General features: G+C 36.7%; 1 protein-coding gene across 7 annotated transcripts in view; it reads right to left on the bottom strand.

Annotated features, from left to right (window-relative positions):
• The window catches only part of ALS2 (alsin Rho guanine nucleotide exchange factor ALS2), an 86,604-nt gene that overhangs the window by 1,511 nt on the left and 61,499 nt on the right, over window positions 1-23,594 (bottom strand). For 5 of the 7 annotated variants that reach the window (XM_027123944.1, XM_027123898.1, XM_027123935.1 and 2 more), the window contains exons 18-33: window positions 21,868-22,070; window positions 21,683-21,748; window positions 20,555-20,653; window positions 18,154-18,318; window positions 16,907-17,018; window positions 16,617-16,694; window positions 12,709-12,842; window positions 11,640-11,807; window positions 8,028-8,145; window positions 6,924-7,081; window positions 4,944-5,066; window positions 3,883-4,059; window positions 3,129-3,174; window positions 2,853-2,914; window positions 2,130-2,279; window positions 1,793-1,889 (exon numbers count right to left, since the gene is read on the bottom strand). In XM_027123944.1, the coding sequence (XP_026979745.1) occupies window positions 1,793-1,889; window positions 2,130-2,279; window positions 2,853-2,914; window positions 3,129-3,174; window positions 3,883-4,059; window positions 4,944-5,066; window positions 6,924-7,081; window positions 8,028-8,145; window positions 11,640-11,807; window positions 12,709-12,842; window positions 16,617-16,694; window positions 16,907-17,018; window positions 18,154-18,318; window positions 20,555-20,653; window positions 21,683-21,748; window positions 21,868-22,070 (1,956 nt within the window). The remainder of the gene's footprint in view (window positions 1-1,792; window positions 1,890-2,129; window positions 2,280-2,852; window positions 2,915-3,128; window positions 3,175-3,882; window positions 4,060-4,943; window positions 5,067-6,923; window positions 7,082-8,027; window positions 8,146-11,639; window positions 11,808-12,708; window positions 12,843-16,616; window positions 16,695-16,906; window positions 17,019-18,153; window positions 18,319-20,554; window positions 20,654-21,682; window positions 21,749-21,867; window positions 22,071-23,594) is intronic. The other 2 variants (XM_027123918.1, XM_027123926.1) reach the window with 2 other exon arrangements.

Raw genomic sequence — 23,594 nt, 5'->3', positions numbered from 1 at the left:
TCCCATGTCTGTTTTGCCAAGTTATAATTAGTAGAAATAAAATTTTGTAAAATTCCCTCTGATTCTAAAACAGACAAAAAATTTTAACAAGCTGTATAATATTCTTCATTAAGCAGAAATACCTTAATTCGTTAAGCCACTATTGACTGGACATGTAGAATATGCTGATGATCAACATAAGGTACACAAACAACTATAATCAGAATCACCTAGCATGTTTGATAAACATACAGGTTAAGATTAAGCATCATTCCAGTCCTAGTGAGTCAGAATTTCCTGGAATGCATTTTTAACAAGCATCTCCAAGTGATTCTGAAAGTATCCAGGTTTGAGAGTTCCACTATAAAGAACACCTCATCCAAATAATATACAGTGTATTCCATTCTTTAATTCCTTGGGATAAATCACTAGGAGTAGGACTACTCAAACTCTAGAAACATTTTTGATGTTGTTGATATAAATGTTAATAACAACTGTTTTCCAAAAGGGTGATTTATTCTTCATCAGCAATGTGGGACTAATTCTGATTTCACTATAACCCCACCAGCCCTGGGTATAATTTTATAACAGTTTTGCTAATTGAGCAGGGACAAAATGGCACTTTCTTTAAATCTGCAGTGAGGTTGAGCGTTTTCTTTTATATAAATATATTAATTCATTTCTTCCTTGGTGATATGTTTAGAGATGATCTTCATATAACATCAATACTAATAATGTAAGTAATTGGTAGCCAATATTTTCCCCAGTTGTCCCCTCCCTTTTCAGTTTATTTGCTATAAATGTTAATGATATTTAAGTTGAAAGGTTTAAACAATTAGCCCAAGCCAGAAACCTGACGTTAAATTCTAGTTTTTCTCATTTTAATTTGCCTGTCTTTTCTTCTGTCTCCCTTTTTGTATATTTAAACCTTACTAAGGCATCTGTAATTCGCTACGTGAGTGATTCCACCCTGATGCCACCCTCTCTCCAAAACTGCTAATAAGCTCTTCCAATACTTTGACCATTTATTATATAATTCTCTTTTCCATTTATGTTTGATGTTTCCATTTTCATATGTCAAATTTTTATTATAATACTGCCTATATAGGAGCTATCCCTTCCACTAAGGTATCTGTCTATTCCTATGACAGTAACATACTATCTTAATTATTATAATTTCATAACATTTGATTAACTGACACAGTGGGTCTGTTCTGCCTTTCTTTTTTTCAGAAGTGTTTTTGCCATTTTCTATTTGTTATTCTTCCAATAAACTTCACAATGATTGTATCAAATTCCAAGAAAAATCAAGGCAGGGTAACTGAAATGACTTCCAACAATCCCTACAGAGCACCCAGATCAGAGAATCTCATTTGTAACCTACTGGTTACAATAAATGGGAAAGAAAGAAGATGCGATTCATATTCATTACATACCTACTGCCTTCTGTGTTTTACCTTAATTCCATTAAATAGCTCTACTGTTGAATGTTTTTTTGGACACTAAAAATTCTTTCTGTTTCTTTTTTAAAGTTACATTTATATAGATGGTCTACATTTATAAGGACCTGTAACGATCTGAATGATCAATTTACAGGGAAGATTGATTAATGAATAATTTGCTTTAGTATTTTGAGAATGATTCTACTTTAATATGTTATCATATTTTAAAATATTAACAGTATGTGCTCTAAAGGCACTTAATGTTTGCATTAAGGTTTTATATAAAAGAAAGGTTAATGATAGATTCATAATATGGTAAATGAAGGAGAGATTTTAACATAAAAAAATGTTAAATAATATCTATACTTTACCTTCAAAGTGGTGAACATTATACCCTGTTCCCCATGCTGAAGATACGGGTCCATGAGATCCTCGATGAGGTGTACTTCAGAGCCTAAATTCCTAATCCTGCCCAACAAGAAAAAGATATTGAGTTACTTCCATTTATATGTACATCCTACTTCTGAATCTAGTTGAAAGGAAAAGAAAGAACAGCTCAAGAAAAAGGTAACACCGTCGTGAAAAGGGTTAACAGAAATGGACTGTTTTTCCAGTGGGGGAGCATGTTCCTGTCATCAGCTCAGAAAAGCAAGGGGCAGACTTGTTAAAATAATGTCACTGATATTAAAGTCAGAAGAGATTGGTCACCTGGCCCGTAGCACCACATATAAGAAAACAGGAAACAAATCATCCATGGACCACAAGAAGTCTTCCTGAAGTGAGGCCAGGACACTCTGAGAGATCTCTTCAAAAGTCTGCTGGATGACTTTAAGTTTGTCTGATGGGGTAAATGTTGTGCTGTTGTTAAAAAGAAAATTAAAAATAAAAATAAATGACGAAAAGATATCTTATGGTTTTCTTAATAGAGTCATTTGACACTAATTGTTTGATACAAATATACCCTCTTAGGGCTCACGTGCCTTAAGTTGGATACATCAGGCAAAAGGAGTCACTGGAAGGGATGATCTCTGTAATCCTATGGCCCTTTGAGGAAAGAAGCCTCCAACTATCAATGGTTCACATGAAAGAATTCACTAAGTCATAGATCATCTCCTTTTACCCATGTGGAACCTTATTTTCCTAATACATGCTCTTCTCTGAGTAAGAAGTTTGGTTAATTTCCATTTGGCTAAAGATACGATTATGTAGATAAATTGCTGGGTAGGTTCTCCACCACTTTCGAAAATGCAAGGGGCTTGTAGAGCAAAAGGTAAATGTCTCAGAGTCTTTCTGATCTTCAGGCTGAGTTTGACACCATCTTGGGGGGTTGGGGGGTGGGGTTAGAGCTTAGGTAAAGATAAGATCTCATCAGTATCTTAATAGACTAACCGCTCCTTTGATTTATGTAATTTTCAACAAATTAGAGATTACCTGATCTGCTGTAGACATTCTACAGCTGAGGCAAAACAAGCATCTTTTGTGGTTGGCAAAACCTGCAAAAAAAGAATTTATAAAGGTCAAAGAGGAAAGCTGTCTTATGCAGCAACAAGAATCATAAATGATACCAATGGCAGAATGCAGATCTTCAGTGAATAACTCATGCTTGGGTATTATATTACCGAAGTAAAACAGAAACTGTTTCACTATCTCGAATCCCCCCACACCAAATAAAAACATATTTGCTGAGGAAACTAAAATCCACTATACCTTTTTACTCTCTCCAAGGATTGACAAGGTCACTGGCCAAAATTTCCTAAAATGAAATCCATACATTGTTAATACAAGTTGTTCCTTATGGTAAATTAGTCCCCATAAAAACAGTTAATGACTAGATTGACTTCCCTGTCCTCATTTAAAGTAACTATTCCACAGTTCCTTCATTTTTACTATTAAACCATTCCACTGAAAAAATTTACTTTCCAATTAAGGCTCATTCATTTTTTTCTGATAGCACAAATATATAACTATTGGGTGTTGGGGTGATCAGTTTTATCCTAACACTTCTAGAAAGTACAATCACTTAGTATTTCCTTGGACTAACAAGAAACAATGCCCTACAACAGAAAAGGGCACTTCTAAACTTTTACATGAGAAATTATAGATGGGGAGGGAGGGAAGAGAAGAGAAAAGATGGGAAAGTAGAACGCCAAAGATTGAATACAATTAATTTTCTGAAAATGTGAATATATGTATTTTGCTTTGAAGAACTGCAAAATATCAGGCATGATAACTCAAATTATTTACTTATATTCAGAAGAATAATCACATTTCAAACTCATGTCTAAAAACTCTCAGAAATAAAGATTTTAAAACATCACTATTTTGCTGAAGACAGATATGCGATAGGTAACTAAACTGCAAATCATATATACAATTAGATATCAAAGTACCAAATTCCCGATAATGCTGTTTGCATGTTGAGTTAAAACAATTAGGTTCCATTCATAATTACTGTACTGACCTCTGCACCCCGAGGAAGCCCAAAAGAGCAATGTCTGGCTGCTTATTTAGTCGGAGAACACATTCCCAGTAAACATCTTCCTCACGATCATTATCCAGGGCATAAAGCATGAACAGCGGTGGGTAGAGCCGAGGTAGGAGCACAGGAAGCAGTAACCCAGAACCTGTTACCACGTAACTACAAAATATTGGAGAGAGAGGGAGGAGCATTAATCTTAAAATTGAAAACAGAATCAAACATGGAGCTTTATTTTCTAGAACTTGAAAGTAAAGATGGGAATTTTTGAGTAAGGAAGCAGTTATATTCCTTCTTTTATGTAAGAAGTTAACATGAGAAGTCTACCTATGGCCCCAGAGTTTTGTCTTGAGCCAACTGTGAATCCTTATCATAAACTCAAAATCTAATTGAAAGCCCACTCTGTTTCCATTTTAAGGCTGATTTCTCTGTTGTCCTAGGACAGAATGATTTACTTTGCTCAGCGCCTTTGTGCCCAGTCATTTGTAGTTACAGTTTCATGGGGTTTGGCTAACATAACTTGAGACCTAAAAGGAACCTCAGAGATCACGAAGTCCAGCCATATCATTTTATTTATTTTTTAAATTTTTTTTATATTTTAAATAAATTTATTTATTTTTGGCTGCGTTGGGTCTTCGTTGCTGCATGCGGGCTTTCTCTAGTTGCAGCGAGCGGGAGCTACTCTTTGTTGCGGTGCGCAGGCTTCTTTCTCATCGCGGTGGCTTCTCTTGTTGTGGAGCACAGGCTCTAGGTGTGTGGGCTTCAGTAGTTGTGGCTCACGGGCTCTAGAGCATAGGCTCAGTAGTTGTGGAGCATGGACTTAATTGCTTTGCAGCATGTGGGATCTTCCCGGACCAGGGCTCGAACCTGTGTCCCCTGCATTGGCAGGCAGATTCTTAACCACTGTGCCATCAGGGAAGCCCCCAACCGTATCATTTTAAAAAGAAGGAAACAGATCCAGAGAAAACAACTTTTCCTGGGATTCTTTGCATAAGATCACTTGGTCCGCACCCCCTTTCTCACCATCTCCACCCAGCTCCACTCACCCTGGCTCTGGTGATTCAGATCTGGAATCTGACTTCCCAGTGCAAAAGGATTTTCTTTCAGTTGGCAGAGGAGCAGAGAGAGGAATTGTGGTGCCCTCTTCAGGAAGCTCAGGAAATAAGAACCTAAGGAAGAATAAAGAATATCATTACACAGTTACACCTCTAGAGTGGATAAAAAGAGTAAAAACACATTTCCATTATTTAATCTTTTAAGGACCAATAAAACCAAACTTTCTATCAACTAAATAAGTCAGTTTCCTTAGAGTCTTAACTGATGCTTCTTACAGGATAAAATTAAGAATGTGGGGCTTCCCTGGTGGCGCAGTGGTTGAGAGTCCGCCTGCCGATGCAGGGGACACAGGTTCGTGCGCCGGTCCGGGAAGATCCCACATGCCGCGGAGCAGCTAGGCCCAGGAGCCATGGCCACTGAGCCTGCGCGTCTGGAGCCTGTGCTCTGCAACGGGAGAGGCCACAACAGTGAGAGGCCCGCGTACCGCAAAAAAAAAAAGAAAAGAATGTAGCTAATGAATAACACCAGTAAAAAATCTGTTTGTTCTATTTTTTTCTGTCTAGTTACTAAAGAATAAACAATTCTGATCTATATTATATATGTTTTTCTTACTGGCAAATCTCATCTGAGGTCAATGTGTATTGACTCTTCAAGCAGAGATCATTGCTTTCAGAATATAAACAATTAAATGTCCAACATTAAGAAAAAATGAAAACTCAATTCATGCAAAAATTAAAAATTTTTTTTAAAAAGCCAAGCTGTTGAAAAACTTTTCCAAATGATTGAGCTGCTAAATTGTTGAGGGTTTTTCCCTAGGCATTGAATTCTCCCTGGATTTTATTTCCCACCTCTTGCATGCAAATGGTGGATTCTAACCATAAACAAGTTTATTGTCCTCTTTATTTTTACAGACTTAAACCTTAACTCTTACAGGCAGTTTGCAATCTTCTGTATTTTTGTAGACTTATACCATGCCCCTGCCCCGATTTTATAGTGGAGAAAATTAAAAAGTTCAGGGAACTTATCTTCATTTCACACATCTAGCTAATGTCAGAGCTGAAACAATCCTAGCCCAGCGATCTTTTTAGTAGATACCACTGCCCCCTCCAAACTGAAACATTTCCAAATGCATTTATCAGTTTTGAGGCTAAATAATATAAGGAGGTTTTTCTGGGACAAGTTCATAAACTTTTGTATAACTATCTCAATACAGCATTTACTTGTTGGCTTAAATCCAGTAAAATATCTTGAATTTCATTAAGTTCCAAACTTGCTTGCTGCCTGAACCTCTCCTTCGAAAAGATGCTTGCTTGCTTTCTCACCCTCTTCAAAGTCTCCGCTCAGATATTACCTTATTTGTCATGTCTCCTTGACCTTCCGTTTAAAATAGCAGCATCTCACCTCCAGCTCCATTCTCTTCCCCTCCATCACATGAATCATCATCTCACACGTTACATATTCTGTTTACTCTGTCCCCAGTAGAACGGAAGCCCCATGAGAGCACAGATTTTCTCTCTCTCTCTTTCTTTTGGGGGGTTGGTTTACTGATAAATTCCTCCAAGGGCCAGAATGGTGGCTAACACGTAGATGCACTCAAACATTTGTTGAATAAGTGAACAAACAGGCTATTGTCAAGGAATAGGACATAAATACTCAGGGCTAAAACTTCGTATTAGACTTTATCTTCTCTGTGGTTAGGTTTTAGAGACATGATTTTGCCTAGAGATTAAATCCAAATAAGACTACTATATTTCATACCAAAATTGGTATTAAAAAATTTTATTTTAGCCTTCTATCATCCCCAATGAGTAAGAAAGACATAAAGGAAGTAAGTTACAATGGCTAACGTCCATCTTTTTTATAGTTATAGCATAAACACAAAGTAAAAACATGTTTTCATTATTTAATCTATTGAAGGATCTGTGGCATAAAACCATTTTCTTGATGACTTCAGTGAAAAGATCTCTCACCTCACCAGCTGGAAAATTCGCTTCAGGTAGGATGTAATCTCCTTCACAGCCTCCTGCAGCAGCCGGCGGTTGGCTCCCACACCCACATATGTCATTCTATACACTGCAACCAGTGTCTCCACGAGCCTGCCCAGTGGGTGCAGAGGAGTGTCGCAGGCCTGAGCAGCAAGAGAACCGATGCAGCCAGTCAGTGTGCACTAACAGCAGAAACAATTGATCGACCAAAAAGAAACACTTTCATAAATGATGAGCTATTTTCAAACTGTCAAGAGTCTACTTTTGGACCAGGAAAATTTAAATACTTCAACTTTTCTGAAAGTGTTGAGTCTACCCAAATTATATGGAGTAGGAGTTCCTATTCTTAAAGAATCCTTTTAACATTTTGGGAAGATAGCTTTGGATATACTGATAAAGAATATTAAAAGAAAGGTTCTAAGGGAATTCCCTGGAGGTCTAGTGGTTAGGACTCCACTCTTCCACTGCAGGGGGCACAGGTTCGATCCCTGATCAGGGAACTAGGATCCCAAATGCTACATGGCACGGCTGAAGGAAAAAAAAAAAAGAAAAGCAAAGAAAGGTTCTAACATACCATAAACATCATGAAAAATATATGAAATGTTACTTTCCAGAAAACTGAATAATGACAGTTGATTATGCTCTGAAACAATCACTGTTCAGTTCCCTTGATTTCTTCTAATACTCCTTCCTGTACCCCCATGTCAATACATGTCATTCTTTAAATTGTGGGCTGATCTCACAGGGTTTGAGAAGGAAGCAAAGACAGTATAACCATGGGGTGAAGGCAGCATGCTTTATTTATACAATCTCTAGTTTGCTAACGTTACAAACAAAAAGCCATTATGAACTCTGACCCTAGATGTCCAGAACCCCCTTGAACACTTTACAAAACTTATAAAGTTCTATCATAATAGGTCAATCTTTAGGGAGAAATGTGCTTCTAGTGGTCAGAGAACTAACAAAAGACATACCTCGACAGCAAAAACAGGATATGAGTAACAATAAGCTGTGAGTACATTTGAATGATATATCATGTCAGTTGTATCATTAATTCACAAGGCTGGTATGGTTTTGACTCTTGTTTACCTTTATTAAATATTTCTTGATGTCATCATATTTCTCCACAGAGAAGGCACCAACATGCTGAGGAATGAATTCCAAACTCTCTAGTGTCTGAGTCTGTGAACGACTTAATATCTCTGGACTATAAAAAGAGAAAAGAAAGCCTATCATATATTTCAAGAAAGCAAGATAATTGTAAGTGTACGTGAAGCACAGTCACCAACTAAGGATGAAATGGAGCATCCAGCACAGTGTTCAGCCCAAATGTGTGCATAACTGGTAACTGACCTTCTGTTAGGTTTATGTAACAGTCATTCAAAGTAGCATTTAATGTTACTCCACACCAACCACAATAAATTAATGAAGATGTTGCACCAACAGAAACCATGGTGTTGGAAAATACTATTACGTTAGCTTGAAGAGAAAACTGGCGATAGACTTGTTAGTGATAATAAAAATGGAATAACGGGGAGAGGGAGAGCTAAGGATTAAGGAAAATAAATCAAATGGCAAAGGCTGAAATGGAAATGAGCTCAAGAAGTAAGGAGATAATGTGGATGCCACAACAGTGGTGCGGTATGCACACAATGGGTAAAAGGGAAGCTCCGGATGAAGAGGCTAAGATAAAACACATACTAGTCATCAACTGAAATTTTTGGTAATGGCACTCTATTAGATTACAATCAATGAGAAATTAGAAACAGTGCACAATTATCATTATGATACTGATTTAGATAAACAAATAAGACCTTTGTGGCAGCAATGTGGTTTTATACAAAAGTTCTTTCATTCTTACTTCTTGGAAACACCCAACAAGAGTTAACCAAGGTTAACTGTAGGGCTCAAGTCTCAATGTCTATGCACATGGGCTCTATCAGAGAAGGGTGACCAACTGCATCCCACACAAGGGCAGGTCCACAGCTTTAATCAATCCTGGGAGTTTCCATTTTTTCTACTGATAGAAAGAGTAGGAGGTAAAAATTATAAACTTCATGAATGAAACACTATAATCAATTCCCATTTATCCCAAACACGGGAAAAAACAAAACAAAACTTTCTTCCTATACTGTAGGGATTAGCAAGTTCTTTAGATATGAATGCTAGTCAATGCCTGCAGAAGTGAGCGGCCAAGTTAAATAAGGAAATATGAAGAATGGCAGATGGAGAAAAACAAAAGCAGGAAAAAGGAAAAGGAGAAAAGAGAAGAAAATAAGAAAAAAGTAGAAAAAGAGAAATGAAAAGTACATCTGTAATTTTTCTTTCAGCACTTCAAAATTGTTGTGTGACTTCCTTTTGACCACCAAGGTTTCTGACAACAAGTATGCAGCTATTTGAATTGCTGTTTTCATATACGTAATGCAAAAGTTTTCTCTATCTGCTTTCAAGATTTTTTTCCTTCCAATTTGAATGTAACATGTCTGTACATGGATATTTGGTTTTTTCTAGGATGCAGTTTGTTCAGCTTCTTGAATGTGTAGGTTTATGTCTTTCACTAAACTTGGGAACCTTTCAACCACTATTTATTCAAATATTTTTTCAGCCCCACAATTTTTCTCCTTTCCTTCTGGTATTCCAAGGACACAAATATTAGACTCTCAGGTCCTTAGAGCTCTATTCACTTTTTTTTTCACGTTCTGTTGTTCATTTTAAATAATGTCTACCAATCTATTTTCACATTTACTGACTCTTCTGCTGTAATCTCTAATCTGCTACTGACCCCACCCAGTGATTTTTAAAATTTTGGTTACTGTAGTTTTCAAATCAAAAATTTTGATTCGGTTCATCTTTGTATCTTCTATTTCTTTGCTGATACTTTCAATTTTAATATTTGTTTCAAGGATGTTTGCAGTTGCTCATTTGAGCATTTTTATAATAGCTGCTTTAAAGTTCTTGTCAGATAATTCCAAAATCTATGGTAGGGGGCTGTTGATGTCTATGGATTGTCTTTCCCCAAATGAGTTGAGGTTTTCATGGTTCTTTCATTGCCATGTAATTTTGGTTTACTTCCTGGACATTTTGAGTATTATGTTACGAGATTTTGGGTCTTGTTTATATCCTAATGGAGAATGTTGCCATCAATAACATAGTAAACATAGTAGAACTGAAACTGTTATCTTTACAAGGACCTGCTTATAAAGTTGGCCCTTGGCTGGTACCTGGGAACTAAGCTTTCTAAAAGTTCCCTATACTAATATGAAACATTTCCTAACTGATAAAGATATTTTGCTGTCCATAGACTGTACTAAAGTGATTTGTGGTGAACATCTGCTTCCTTCTGGGACTATGGAATTTTGGTAGTTGCTAAGCACAGGATGCCTATGTGACTAGTCCCCAGTAAAAATCTGGGGCACTGCATCTCTGATGGGCTTCCCTGAGCAGAAACATTGTATATGTGTGGCTGCATTTTACTGCTCTGGCAGAGAGTGTGCTCTGTGTGACCCCTCACAGAAAGGACAGAGCATGGGAAGCTTACACATGGGTTCCTCCAGACTCTGCCTGTGTCTTCTTCCTTTATGATTGGGCTGTGGAGTCTTACTGTGTTGCTGTAATAACTTAGCTGTGAGTATGACTATATGTTGAGTCTTATGAGTCTGTCTAGTGAATCACTGAATGTGTAGGTGATCTTGGGAATCTCTGAAACAGCTGATACTTTTGTTTCAGCCATCTGTGGGCTGTGGTTCCAATGTCAGTTCACTTCTCAAGGGCTTTGCAGTCCTATCTGGGTCTTTCTGTGAGTACCACTGAGGTGTTAGTCTGGGACCTAGGTAGAAGTCAACTTAGTAGCTGAGTTCTCAAACTGTTTGGCTGGTTCGGATCAAATCCACGCATGCAGGTCTGGGGTGAATCCAGGAGTTCATAAACAACTTTACAGGGTTGTTTTCCAGAGCTCCTCTCTTTCCATGACCTCCCCAGCATTTTCTGATTCCCCTTGTAGGTCCTCCAGCCAGAAACTGCCCACTTCCATGAAGTGGTAGAAGGATAGAGAGAGAGGCCAGAGAGCAATGAGGTTTGGCCAGGACTCCTGGACCTGATGATTCATCAAGGGAGAAGAAGGGTCCACTCCTGCAAGAGTGCTGGCTCCTTCCTGCACGCATCCTGTTTCATGGCTGCTCCAGCCACAGCCATCACTGCCCCTGCCACAGAAGTGCCTGCAGGCTGAGGCATGAGAAAGTGGAGAAAGAGGAGAGAGAGAAAACCCAGTGTACCTCCTCCACTCTTTCTGAGCTTTAGCCAGAAACATAGGGGTTTTTCTGGATCTCTGTCTGTCTGCACCACAGTGCTTGCTTCTAGTTTCAGGTTATACTGGGTTTAGGATGAGGAATATTGAAGTTAAGAAACCCAGTAAACTCACCACTGGTTGGGTGGTTCTCTAAATTCAGCTGCTCTTCCCCAAAACACCTGCTGATATTTACTTTTCAGAGTTTCAAATAAATGTCCATGCATTCTGCCTAGGTTTTATAGTTGAGTTCAGTAGCAAATACAAGGAGGTGTGTTTTATCCATGCTTACCCAGAAGTACATAATTGACTTTTAAGTTATATTTAAAAACTAAATGTGGGAAGCCTTGACAACTTACTGGTTTTAAGTTTCGTCTTCCTACCAGGCTCTGCCCTGTGCTGGGCAGGCATTCACGCACCTGTCTCTGTGTTGGCGCCGACTGGTAGTCAGGGCCACAGCAATATTGTCCCACGCTTTCCAAACTTCCCCTTGGCCTGGGTTCTCACAGCCAAGCTGATGCCAACATTCATCAAACACTGCTTTCCACTTCTCATCAGCCGGCACTGCCAGGTTTCCAAGCTTCCTGCTAATAAGGTCACGTCAGCCTCTCATTAATCACTTATTTTGTGCAAAAACCCTGAAGAACAGAAACTTTCTAATATACAACTGCAAATACTTCTGTGACAAAAACTGCCTAAACTGATGGTGGTTCCATTGTTTAAAAACTGAATAAAAATTTAAATGGATGGTTTTTAGCTACTTAGTGTTTATTAGATACTAAAGTATATGAATTAAGTAGGAAGCACATCAGAACTGACTCCTTTGCTTTCTACATTTCCATAGAATTGATGTTGCAAAATTGATCCTTGCTAAAATGAGGACTTCCTGTGCCTTGCACATCTCATACTGAGAACTGTGAAATGCATTACATACTGGGTTCTAAAAATACTAAGAATAAACATGGTACAGAAAGTATATCAAGCTCCCATGAAAACAAAGAATCTGAGATGCTATCAAAATACAAAAACAAAGCTAAAGCTAGAAACAATAAAGGGAAATAAACATATGCCAAAAACTTGGAGGAAAAACATCATACACTTCAAGACTTTGACTTTTCCCAATATATGCAGCGTATCAGTGTATATATAGGATTGACCTTTACTTTTCAAAATCAAGTTGTGCAGGGCTTCCATTTAAAAATCTCTCTTTCAATCCACTTGGATACCTGCACCATTAACAGTAAGATTATTCCCGCACACAGAACTTTCATCATTTTAAACATTTAAGCTCTACAGCTATAAACTAAGCCAAGAATACACATTTAGCTATCTATAGCAGTTTCAGTTTACAATTCAAGGTTATACATTGTTTAAAGACAAAAAGAATTAAAAAACTTGTCCTGCATTTGAAATATTAACCAGCTTTGATAAAAGCAAGACAACTCAAAACATTCAATAATTAATCCATAATTAACACTAGTTACTCACAAAACTTTAGGTCTGTCTTTATCACTCTCATACAGACTAGGCTTAAAGTACGTTCCAGTGATTTTTATTCCAGATCCCCATTCTCCACTAAAATAACCTTCAATGTAGTCTCCATTTGGCATAGTCAATGTTCCCTAGGTAAAGTCAGAAAAAATGTGGAATTAGAGGAAATGTTTTCAATCTTAAAAATCAAGAAAAAAAAAGCACTAAATGGTTAACATTTTCATTTTTAACTAGTCCCTAATTCTTTTTAAAAAGGTGTATGTACATGCATGTGCAAACAGAGTGTATGAAAACAATCCGTGGATTAAAGAAAAATCACAGGAAAAATTGGTAAAATATTTTTACCTGAATGAAATGAATACACAACTTATCTAAATTGATGCGACGCTACTAAAGCAGTACTTAGAGGCAAATTTAAAGCTGTAAACATTTATATTATAAAATGAGGAAGATCTCAAATCAGTAATCTAAAACTCCACCTCACAAAGTTAGAAAAAGCAAACTAAACCCAAAGCAAGAAGGAGATAATAAAAATTAGAGCAAAAATCAATGAGATAGAAAACAGAGAAAAATGAATGAAGCCACAAGTTGCTTCTTTGAAAAGATATACAAACTTGACAAACAATAAGACTGATCAAGAAAAAAAGACACTTAACTAGATCAAGAAAAAAAAAAGAGAGAAGACATAAAATTACAAAATCAAGAAATGGGACATTACACCAACCTTACAAAAATTAAAAAGGTTAGAAGGGAATACCAAGAGAACAACTTTATGCCAATAAATTAGGTAACTTAGATGAAATAGAAAAATTCCTTAAGAGGAACAAATTACCAAAAGTGCCTCAAGAAGAAATGAAAAGTCTGAATAGACTAATTAGAAGTAAGGAAATTAAATTAGAAATTAAAAATCTTCTCACCAAGTAATGCTCAGGCCAAGATGATTTCACTGGTGAATTCTCTAAAACATTTGAAGAAGCAATAATAACACTAAGGCTTTCCAAATTCTTTCCGAAAATGGAGAAGGAGGGAACCCTTCCCAACTCATTCTATGAGGCCAGTATTACCTCAGTACCAAAGACAAACATCATGAAAAAAAAAACTATAAACATAAATGTAATAAATACCTCATAAATATAAATGTAAAAATCTTCACCAAAATATTAGCATTAATTCTAGCAATATATAAAAAGGATTATATGCCATGACCAAGTATGATTTATCCCAGGAAAATAAGGTTGCTTTAACATCAGAAAAGCAGCCAATATAATATGCTGTATTAATAGCATAAAGAACAAAAACCACATAATCATCTCAATAGACACAGAAAAAGCCCTTTGACATAATCTAAAACCTGTTAATAATAAAAACTCTCAACAAACTAGGAATAGAAAGGAACTATCTCAATCTGATGAATCTATGAAAAATCTTCAGCTACATTATACTTGATGGTGGAAGATTTAATGCTTTTCCCCTAAAACAGGGAAAAAGGCAAGGATGTCCACTCTTATCACTTCTATTCAACATCTACTGGAGAGTCTAGCCAGTGCAGTCAGACAAGAAAAAAGAATCCTTCCAGATGGCAAAAGAAGAAGTAAAACTGTCTTTATTTGCAGACAACATTATCCTGTATGCAGGAAATCCTAAGAAATCCATTTTAAAAAATCCTACTAGAACTAATACATAAATTCAGCAAGGTTTCAGGATATAAGAACAAAATACAAAAATCAATTGTATTTTTATATAATAGCAATGAACAATCCAAAAATAAAATTAAGCAAACAATTCTCTCTATAATAGCATCAAAAAGGATGCTTAGGAATAAATTTAACCAAAGATATGCAAGAGATGCACATTGAAAACTACAAAACATTGCTGATAGAAATTAAAGAAGATCTAAATAAATGGAGAGACACTCCACATCATGGATTGGAAGATTCAATATGATTAAGATGGTAATTCTTCCCAAATTGATCTGTAGAGTAAAAATAATCCCTATAAAAATCGCAGCAGGCTTTCTGCAGATTTTAACAAGCCAGTCCTAAAATTTATATGGAAAAGCAAAGGATCCAGAATAGCCACAATTATTATTAAAAAGAACAAAGTTGGAAAACTTACACTTCCTGATTTCACAACTTACTAGAAACCTATAGTAGTCAAGACAGCATGGTACTGGCATAAGGAGAGACATGTAGATCAATGGAACATAATTCAGAGTCCAAAAATAAACACATTTTATAGTGAATTAACTTCAACAAAGGTGTCAAGAAAATACAATGGGAAAACTTGCTGACGCAATTGGATACCCACATGCAAAAAGATCAATTTAGACTTTTAATTCACATCATACACAAATTACCTCAAAATGAATCATAGACCTAAACATAAGAGCTAAAACTATAAAACTTTTCAAAGAAAACACAGAAGAAAATCTTAGTAACCTTGAGTTAGGCAAAGATTTCTTAGATATGAAATCAAAATCATAATTCATCATAAAGTTTTTTTGATAAACTGGACTTCATTAAAATTAAAAACTTTAGTACTTCAAAAGGCACTATTAAGAAAACAAAAAGACAATTCCAAAAAAAAAAAAGAAAACAAAAAGACAAGACACAAACTACAAGAAAATATTTGTGAGCCCTGTATCTGATAAAGAACTTATATCCAGCCTATATAAAGAAATCCTTAAAATTCAATAAGACTATAAACAAGCAAATTCTTAAAATATCAAAATATCTGAATATATATTTCATCAAAGAAGACAGATGAATGGCTAGTAAGTACATGAAGATATGCTCTATAATGAGTCTATTAGTCATTTAGGGAAAGTCAAATAAAACCGTATCACTTTACACCCACTAGAATGACAAAGAGGAAAAAAAGAAAATAAAAAATACTGCCAAAGATGTGAATAAATTAGAATCCTCATACACTGATCATGGGAATGTAAAGTGATGCAGCCACTTTGGAAAACAGTTTGACAGTTTCTTAATATGTTAAACATCAATTTTCCATACAACCCAGCAATTGCACTCCTAGGTATCCACCCAAGAGAAATGAAAACACATGTTCACACAAGAAGTTTTAAATGTAAGTGGAAGAGAAACAGACTCACACATACAGAAAACAAACTTGTGGTTACCAAAGGGGAGTGGATGGTATAAGGACAAATTAGGGGTATGGGATTAACAGATACAAACAACTATATATGAAATAGATAAGCAATAAGGATATACTGTATAGCACAAGAAATTATACCCATTACCTTGTAATAACCTATAATGTAGTATAATCTGCAAAAATACTGAGTCATTATGCTATACACCTGAAACTAACACAATATTGTAAATCAACCATATTTCAACTAAAAAAAGAAGAAGAAAAGAAGTTGCAGTCAACTTCAGTATACATAGTAGCCCAAAGTTGGAAACAGTCTAAAGTTGGAAATAATCCAATGCCCATCAACTGGTGAAGGGATAAACAAAATGTGGTTTTTATTCAGTAATAAAAAGGAATAAAGTACTGCACATGCCACAATATAGAGAAACCTCAAAAACATACTAAATGTGAGAAGCCACAGGGAAGAGAATACTTGTTGTATGATTCCAATTATATGAAAGGACCTGAAAGGGCAAATCTATAGTTATAAAGTCCATCAGAGGTTGTCTGGGACTGGAGGTGGAACCAGGGAGTGACTGCAAATGGGCAAGGAGATGGTGAAGGAAATCTTTTTGGGTGATGGAAATGATCTCAAACTGGATGGTGGTAATGGTTGCACAACTCTGCGTATTTACTAAAAATCATTGAAATGTACGCTTAAAACAGGTGAATTTTATTATAGGTTAGCTTTTTTAAAGGTCAGGAAAAAATTAGTAAAAGATTATCAGAGAAAGAAAGAAGTTTCCAACCTTTCCACTCAGGGTCCAATCATCTGAAAATTCTCCCTCATAGATAGTATCATCTTCAGAAAGTAAAACTCCATTTCCCTATGTGAAGAAACAAAACAAAAATCACAACACATAAAACACACAGTAACTTAGGATACCCACAGTCACATCCCCCAGAGCCTTACATAATCTTAAGACAAGAAAAATAGTACTAGGAAAGGTAGAACACTAATAAAAAGATGAGTTAAAAAGTTAAGGACATAGGAGTTTCAAAAAGTCAACAGTAACTATATGTAAAATATTCCACTCACCATCATTTTATTAAGGTGGAAGTTGCCTTCATAGTATAATCCAAACTGGGTAACTACCACACCATTCCCTTGACATACATCATCTTGCCACATTCCCATGTACTTCTCCCCTCTGCAAAGAAATAGGAGAAAAAAAAAGAAATGAAATAAAAAATCAGTGATGATAAAGATGAGGTGGGGAAAAAACAATTATCACATGGGAGGTCCCAAGCATCACCCCTAGGTTGGTATCTGTTCCATTTCTCTAGTCAAAGTGGTCAACTCTGTCTCCTCAAACATGGGACAATGTGATTGTAAAATATATCCTATTCAGAGCAATGTTCTCTCAGGAATTTAACATTATAGTCTACCAGACAGAGATCTGTATATACTTCCAGTACTTCCTTGATAACTTTAAAATATTTAATTAATGCCAAGAATTCAACTCTAAATAATGTCATCAAAATGAGTCACTCAAAAGGCAGGCTCAAACCTATGCACAACATTTTCTCACCCAAAAGTTTACTAACTTAAAAGAAATGGGATTTATCATAAAAGAAGGTTCATTCTTTACCTACTCAAATGTCAAGAAATCTTACTAATCTCCACTAAAAAAATTAAAATTAGTACAAACTGCCTATTAAATAATTATGGATTTTAGTGATAACAGCAAAAATTTTTAAATCACACATTATGACAATAATATGAGAGGAAGAGTATATATTTAGTCCAAAAGCAAATCAGGCCAAACCAAATACAGAGGCAAAAGAACTATATTTCTCCCCAAGGTTTAGTTAATTGAATTTAACCAAGCTTGATTCCTGGGTTGCTGGCATGGTTACAAGTCTCTAACCTGATAGGAAGACCGAGGCAGAAAGGTGTTTAGATACTATTGTATGACCCCAAAGGGAATTTCCACTGACCCTCCTAACCTTTTACTCCTGTTACCTACTGACTGCATTAAAGGTTTCTCTCTGTATAACAAAGATTTGGTAGCTTCTTTGAGACACTAAAAGCTATTTATGTGTGAAGCTTTAAGGAAAATGGTACCAATGTTAATTTTGAATGATCTTGATCTTGTAAGGAAGTAACCTGTTGTTTGGTTCAAAAACAAATGCATAAAATGACACCTGACAACTGTTTTGTTAAAAATGTTCGAAGTATTGCCAAATTAAGGTGCTCAGCCTTCATAAAATCATGTTTTTGGAGAAGTAGAGGAACCTTATCCTCTCACGCTAAACCGTGAGATTAGAAGCAGGATACTGTACCTAGTGATATCATCAAAGACACCGTATCCGGCTTTCTTATCCATTACCCACTGGCCAATGAACATACTGGGAGAAGATGAAGTCAACTTTCCACTTCGCAGGAGACCATGACCATGACGCATGTTATCTTGAAAACAGCCTTCAAAAACTTCACCAGAGGCGTAACTGTGGTTAGAAAGAATGAATAAAGATCACAAGCACATTGAGTTCTGATGCTCATTTTTACAAAGTTTAGGAAATTCAAAATTATACTCATGTCTCACTGGTAGCTGTAATTATTTGTTTATATGACTATTTTCCACCAATCAAAAAATCTCATTTTTTTTTCTCATGGCTTTTCTTTTTTAAAACATCTTTATTGGAGTATAATTGCCTTACAATGGTATGTTAATTTCTGCTTTGCAACAAAGTGAATCAGCTATACATATACATCTATCCCCATATCTCCTCCCTCTTGCGTCTCCCTCCCACCCTCCCTATCCCACCCCTCTAGGTGGTCACAAAGCACTGAGCCGATCTCCCTGTGCTATGCAGCTGCTTCCGACTAGCTATCTATTTTACATTTGGTAGTGTATATATATCCATGCCACCCTCTCACTTCGTCCCAGCTTACCCTTCCCCCTCCCCGTGTCCTCAAGTCCATCCTCTATGTCTGTGTCTTTACTCTTGTCCTACCCCTAGGTTTTTCAGAACCTTTTTTTTAGATTCCATATGTATGTGTTAGAATTTGGTATTTGTTTTTCTCTTTCTGACATAGTTCACTCTGTATGACAGACTCTAGGTCCATCTACCTCACTACAAATAACTCAATTTCGTTTCTTTTATGGCTGAGTAATATTCCATTGTATATATGTGCCACATCTTCTTTACCCATTCATGTGTTGATGGACGATTAGGTTGCTTCCATGTCCTGGCTATTGTAAATAGAGCTGCAATGAACATTTTGGTACATGACTCTTTTTGAATTATGGTTTTCTCAGGGTATATGCCCAGTAGTGGGATTGCTGGGTCAAAGGGTAGTTCTATTTTTAGTTTTTTGAGGAACCTCCATACTGTTCTCTACAGTGGCTGTTATCAGTTTACATTCCCACCAACAGTGCAAGAGGGTTCCCTTTTCTCCACACCCTCTCCAGCATTTATTGTTTGTAGATTTTTTGATGTTGGCCATTCTGACGGGTGTGAGGTGATAACTCATTGTAGTTTTGATTTGCATTTCTCTAATGATTAGTGATCTTGAGCATCCTTTCATGTGTTTGTTGGCAATCTGTATATCTTCTTTGGAGGAATATCTGTTTAGGTCTTCTGCCCATTTTTGGATTGGGTTGTTTGTTTTTTTGATATTGAGCTGCATGAGCTGCTTGTAGATTAATCCTTTGTCAGTTGCTTCATTTGCAAATATTTTCTCCCATTCTGAGGGTTGTCTTTTCGTCTTATTTATAGTTTCCTTTGCTGTGCAAAAGCTTTTAAGTATCATTAGGTCCCATTTGTTTATTTTTGTTTTTATTTCTATTTCTCTAGGAGGTGGGTCAAAAAGGATCTTGCTGTGATTTATGTCATAGAGTGTTCTGCCTATGTTTTCCTCTGAGAGTTTTATAGTGTCTGGCCTTACATTTAGGTCTTTAATCCATTTTGAGTTTATGTTTGTGTATGGTGTCAGGGAGTGTGCTAATTTCATTCTTTTACATGTAGCTGTCCAGTTTTCCCAGCACCACTTATTGAAGAGGCTGTCTTTTCTCCATTGTATGTTCTTGCCTCCTTTATCATAGATTAGGTGACCATATGTGCGTGGGTTTATCTCTGGGCTTTCTATCCTGTACCATTGATCTATATTTCTGTTTTTGTGCCAGTACCATACTGTCTTGACTACTGCAGCTTTGTAGTATAGTCTGAAGTCCAGGAGCCTGATTCCTCCAGCTCCGTTTTCCTTTCTCAAGATTGTTTTGGCTTGAGATAAAAATCTCATTTTTGAATGACTGAGTCTAAGAAGTTGAAGATGTTGTGGGCGGTATTTTGTGTTAACATGGGGAAAAATGTGTATTTAGTCCCTTACGGGAAAATGAAATAATGAGTCATCTCTGAAAGAATGACAGGCTTTGTCCATATTAGAGTCATGCAGTAAATATAAGATAAATTTACAAGCAAGATATTTAGGAGATTCTATGAGAAAGTTATGGTTTACAAGGTTTACACAGTTTTGTGAAGAACTAAATAATAACCTAATATTTTCATCTTGTGATAGATGAGAGGTTGACCTTTTAAAGAAGACTCTATATAGCTTCAGTCATAAGAAGAATAAATAAAACTTACTGCTTGGAAACTCTGGCTACACAAACATTTAGGTTTAAATGATTCTTTGAAAAAGCAACACCAACCAGTCCAGCAACATTTCTAATGCTATTACCTATAGACTCCTTGACCACACATTTTTCCTTCTTTCCAATGGCCCACATAATGGTCTTCTTTGTTCAGTGCTTTGTTTGGGATTCTGTATTCTCCATACCTGCCAAGGGGAATAAAAACATCTTAAGATGCATTATGCCATATTCACCTTTTATGTGTATACACTGGCAAATATAACAAGAACAGAGAAAAGATCTGTTGATACCTAGAGGAGGAAAGGGGTAAATGGGGTCTTGGTTTAAGCTGTTATCTATTACCTAAGCTATGTGGCAAGTCTTAGACGAGTGGGACATCAACACCACTACACAGATCAATTAGGTGTTTTATCCCAAGTCCAATGAAAAACAGAAAACCTGTGGTTTAGGCCTATTTCCACCACTAATTAGCTGCATCACCTTGGGTAAATCCAGGTACCCAGCTCCCTCATCTGTGTAATAAGGGGGGTATATCAGATTAGCTCAAGTCTCTTCTCATTCTGAAATTCTATTAAATGGAGATTAAAAGACATCATAAAAATTTATATTATCACACACAAAAAAAATCACCTACACAATTTATATTATAATCTTTTGATATAGTAAAATATATCAGTTCTCTAACATGATACAAAATACTTCACTGTCATATATTTACAGTGTTAGAAAACATAAGTTTATATAAAAATAGTGTCATTTGAGTACCATTAGGATACCATATCATTTAGAAGATTTCCCCTTCAACAGATCACAGAAATTAAAGATGAATTAAAACTACTGAAAGGAAAATTTCTCTATGTCCTTTGTGTAAAGGGGGCACTTCTATATCAACAATCTCAACATCAACATTACCCAAGGTCTTCAGTCTTTACAACTAAGAAATAGATAGAAAACACAGTCCCATGTCAACAGATGGAAGCTGTGTAACCTGAGATAACACAGCTGTCAAGGTAAGTGATTCATTCTAGACAAATCAAGGCTGCACCCTGGATTCCTAGCTCTCTTCATGTTCATACATGTCCATTATAAGCCCTAATCCACTTCCAAAAGCACAAAACAAAATTCTACCAACTGTCTTGAAGATAACTCTAAACACAAAATAACATAATGTAAGTCTGTAGTTGAATTTACACTCATGTTCACGAAGTTCTTACCCATCTTCCAAGCCATTCCTGAACATGCCAGAATAGATCTTTCCATCTGGCCACTTCAAAACCCCTCTGGAATGCATAAGTAAAGAATAATACATGTCAATTAATGTTTCTGATAATCAGTACTTTTGCAGTACTTAGACTACCATCCTGACTCCAGGCATAAATCCAACTGTAAACATTCTCACCTGCCATGAGGCTTCCCTGAAAGCCAGCGTCCATCATAGGTTGCATCCTTTAGGCGAGGATCCTTGTAGAAAGTGTATTTGGCACTGCGTGAAATGGGTGGTTCCTGCCTCTGAATACTGCTGCCACTTCCATAAGGTGGAAAATCAGACATCCCCCTCAAAGCCTGATCTACAGCTTGGCTTATAGCCCGGAGCCACTTTGTCTAGGAGCAAAAAGTAAATTTCAGTAAGCTTAAGGCAACAACTCGTCAAGCACTGCTTTAAATCCTGCTAGCTTTCCTTGGTGTGAAAAAACTTCTGACTCCTAATACTCTCCTTATTGAGTAATACTGATTGGCTCTTGAAATAAACTGCTTTATGTTTGAAATTGCTACACTAAAACAACAACAGAGAAGCAAGAAGAACTAGAATCTTGCAGCCTGTGGAACAAAAACCACATTCACAGAAAGACAGACAAAATGAAAAGGCAGAGGACTATGTACCAGATGAAGGAACAAGATAAAAGCCCAGAAAAACAACTAAATAAAGTGGAGATAGGCAACCTTCAAGAAAAAGAATTCAGAATAATGATAGTGAGGATGATCCAGGACCTTGGAAAAAGAATGGAGGCAAAGATCGAGAAGACTGCAAGAAATGTTTAACAAAGACCTAGAAGAATTAAAGAACAAACACCTAGAAGAATTAAAGAACAAACAAACAGAGATGAACAACACAATAACTGAAATGAAACATACACTACAAGGAATCATTAGCAGAATAACTGAGGCAGAAGAATGGATAAGTGCCCTGGAAGACAGAATGGTGGAATTCACTGCCACGGAACAGAATAAAGAAAAAAGAATGAAAAGAAATGAAGACAACCTAAGAGACCTCTGGGACAACATTAAACACACGAACATTTGCATTATAGGGGTCCCAGAAGGAGGAGAGAGAAAGTACCCAAGAAAATATTTGAAGAGATTATAGTCAAAAGTTTCCCTGATATGGGAAAGGAAATAGCCACCCAAGTCCAGGAAGCACAGAGAGTCCCAGGCAGGATAAACCCAAGAAGAAACACGCTGAGACATACAGTAATCAAACTGATAAAAATTAAAGAAAAATAATTAAAAGCCACAAGGGAAAAATGACAAATAACATACAAGGGAACTCCCATAAGCTTAAGAGCTGATTTCTCAGCAGAAACTCTGCAAGCCAGAAGGGAGTGGCATGATATATTTAAAGTGGTGAAAGGGAAGAAGCTACAACCAAGATTACTCTACCCGGCAAGGATCTCATTCAGATTCGATGGAGAAATCAAAAGCTTTACAGACAAACAAAAGCTAAGAGAATTCAGCACCACCAAACCAGCTCTACAACAAATGCTAAAGGAACTTCTCTAAGTGGGAAACACAAGAGAAGAAAAGGATCTACAGGGCTTCCCTGGTGGCGCAGTGGTTAAGAATCCACCTGCCAATGCAGGGGACACAGGTTCAAGCCCTGGTCTGGAAAGAGGCCACATGTCGCGGAGCAACTAAGCCCTTGCGCTACAACTACTGGGCCTGTGTTCTGGAGCCCATGAACCACAACTACTGAGCCCACATGCCACAACTACTGAAGCCCACACACCTAGAGCCCATGCTGTGCAACAAGAGAAGCCACTGCAATGAGAAGCCCGCGCACCGCAAGGAAGAGTAGCCCCCGCTTGCCAAAACTACAGAAAGCCTGTGCGCAGCAACAAAGACCCAATG

This window comes from Aethalodelphis obliquidens, unplaced genomic scaffold (assembly GCF_003676395.1).
Source record: "Aethalodelphis obliquidens isolate GAN/ISIS:26980383/991018 unplaced genomic scaffold, ASM367639v1 scaffold2, whole genome shotgun sequence".
In the NCBI taxonomy this organism is placed as follows: Eukaryota; Metazoa; Chordata; class Mammalia; order Artiodactyla; family Delphinidae; genus Aethalodelphis; species Aethalodelphis obliquidens.
The sequence above is the reverse complement of the archived record's forward strand: the minus strand, read 5'-3'. Positions and strand labels throughout refer to the sequence as shown.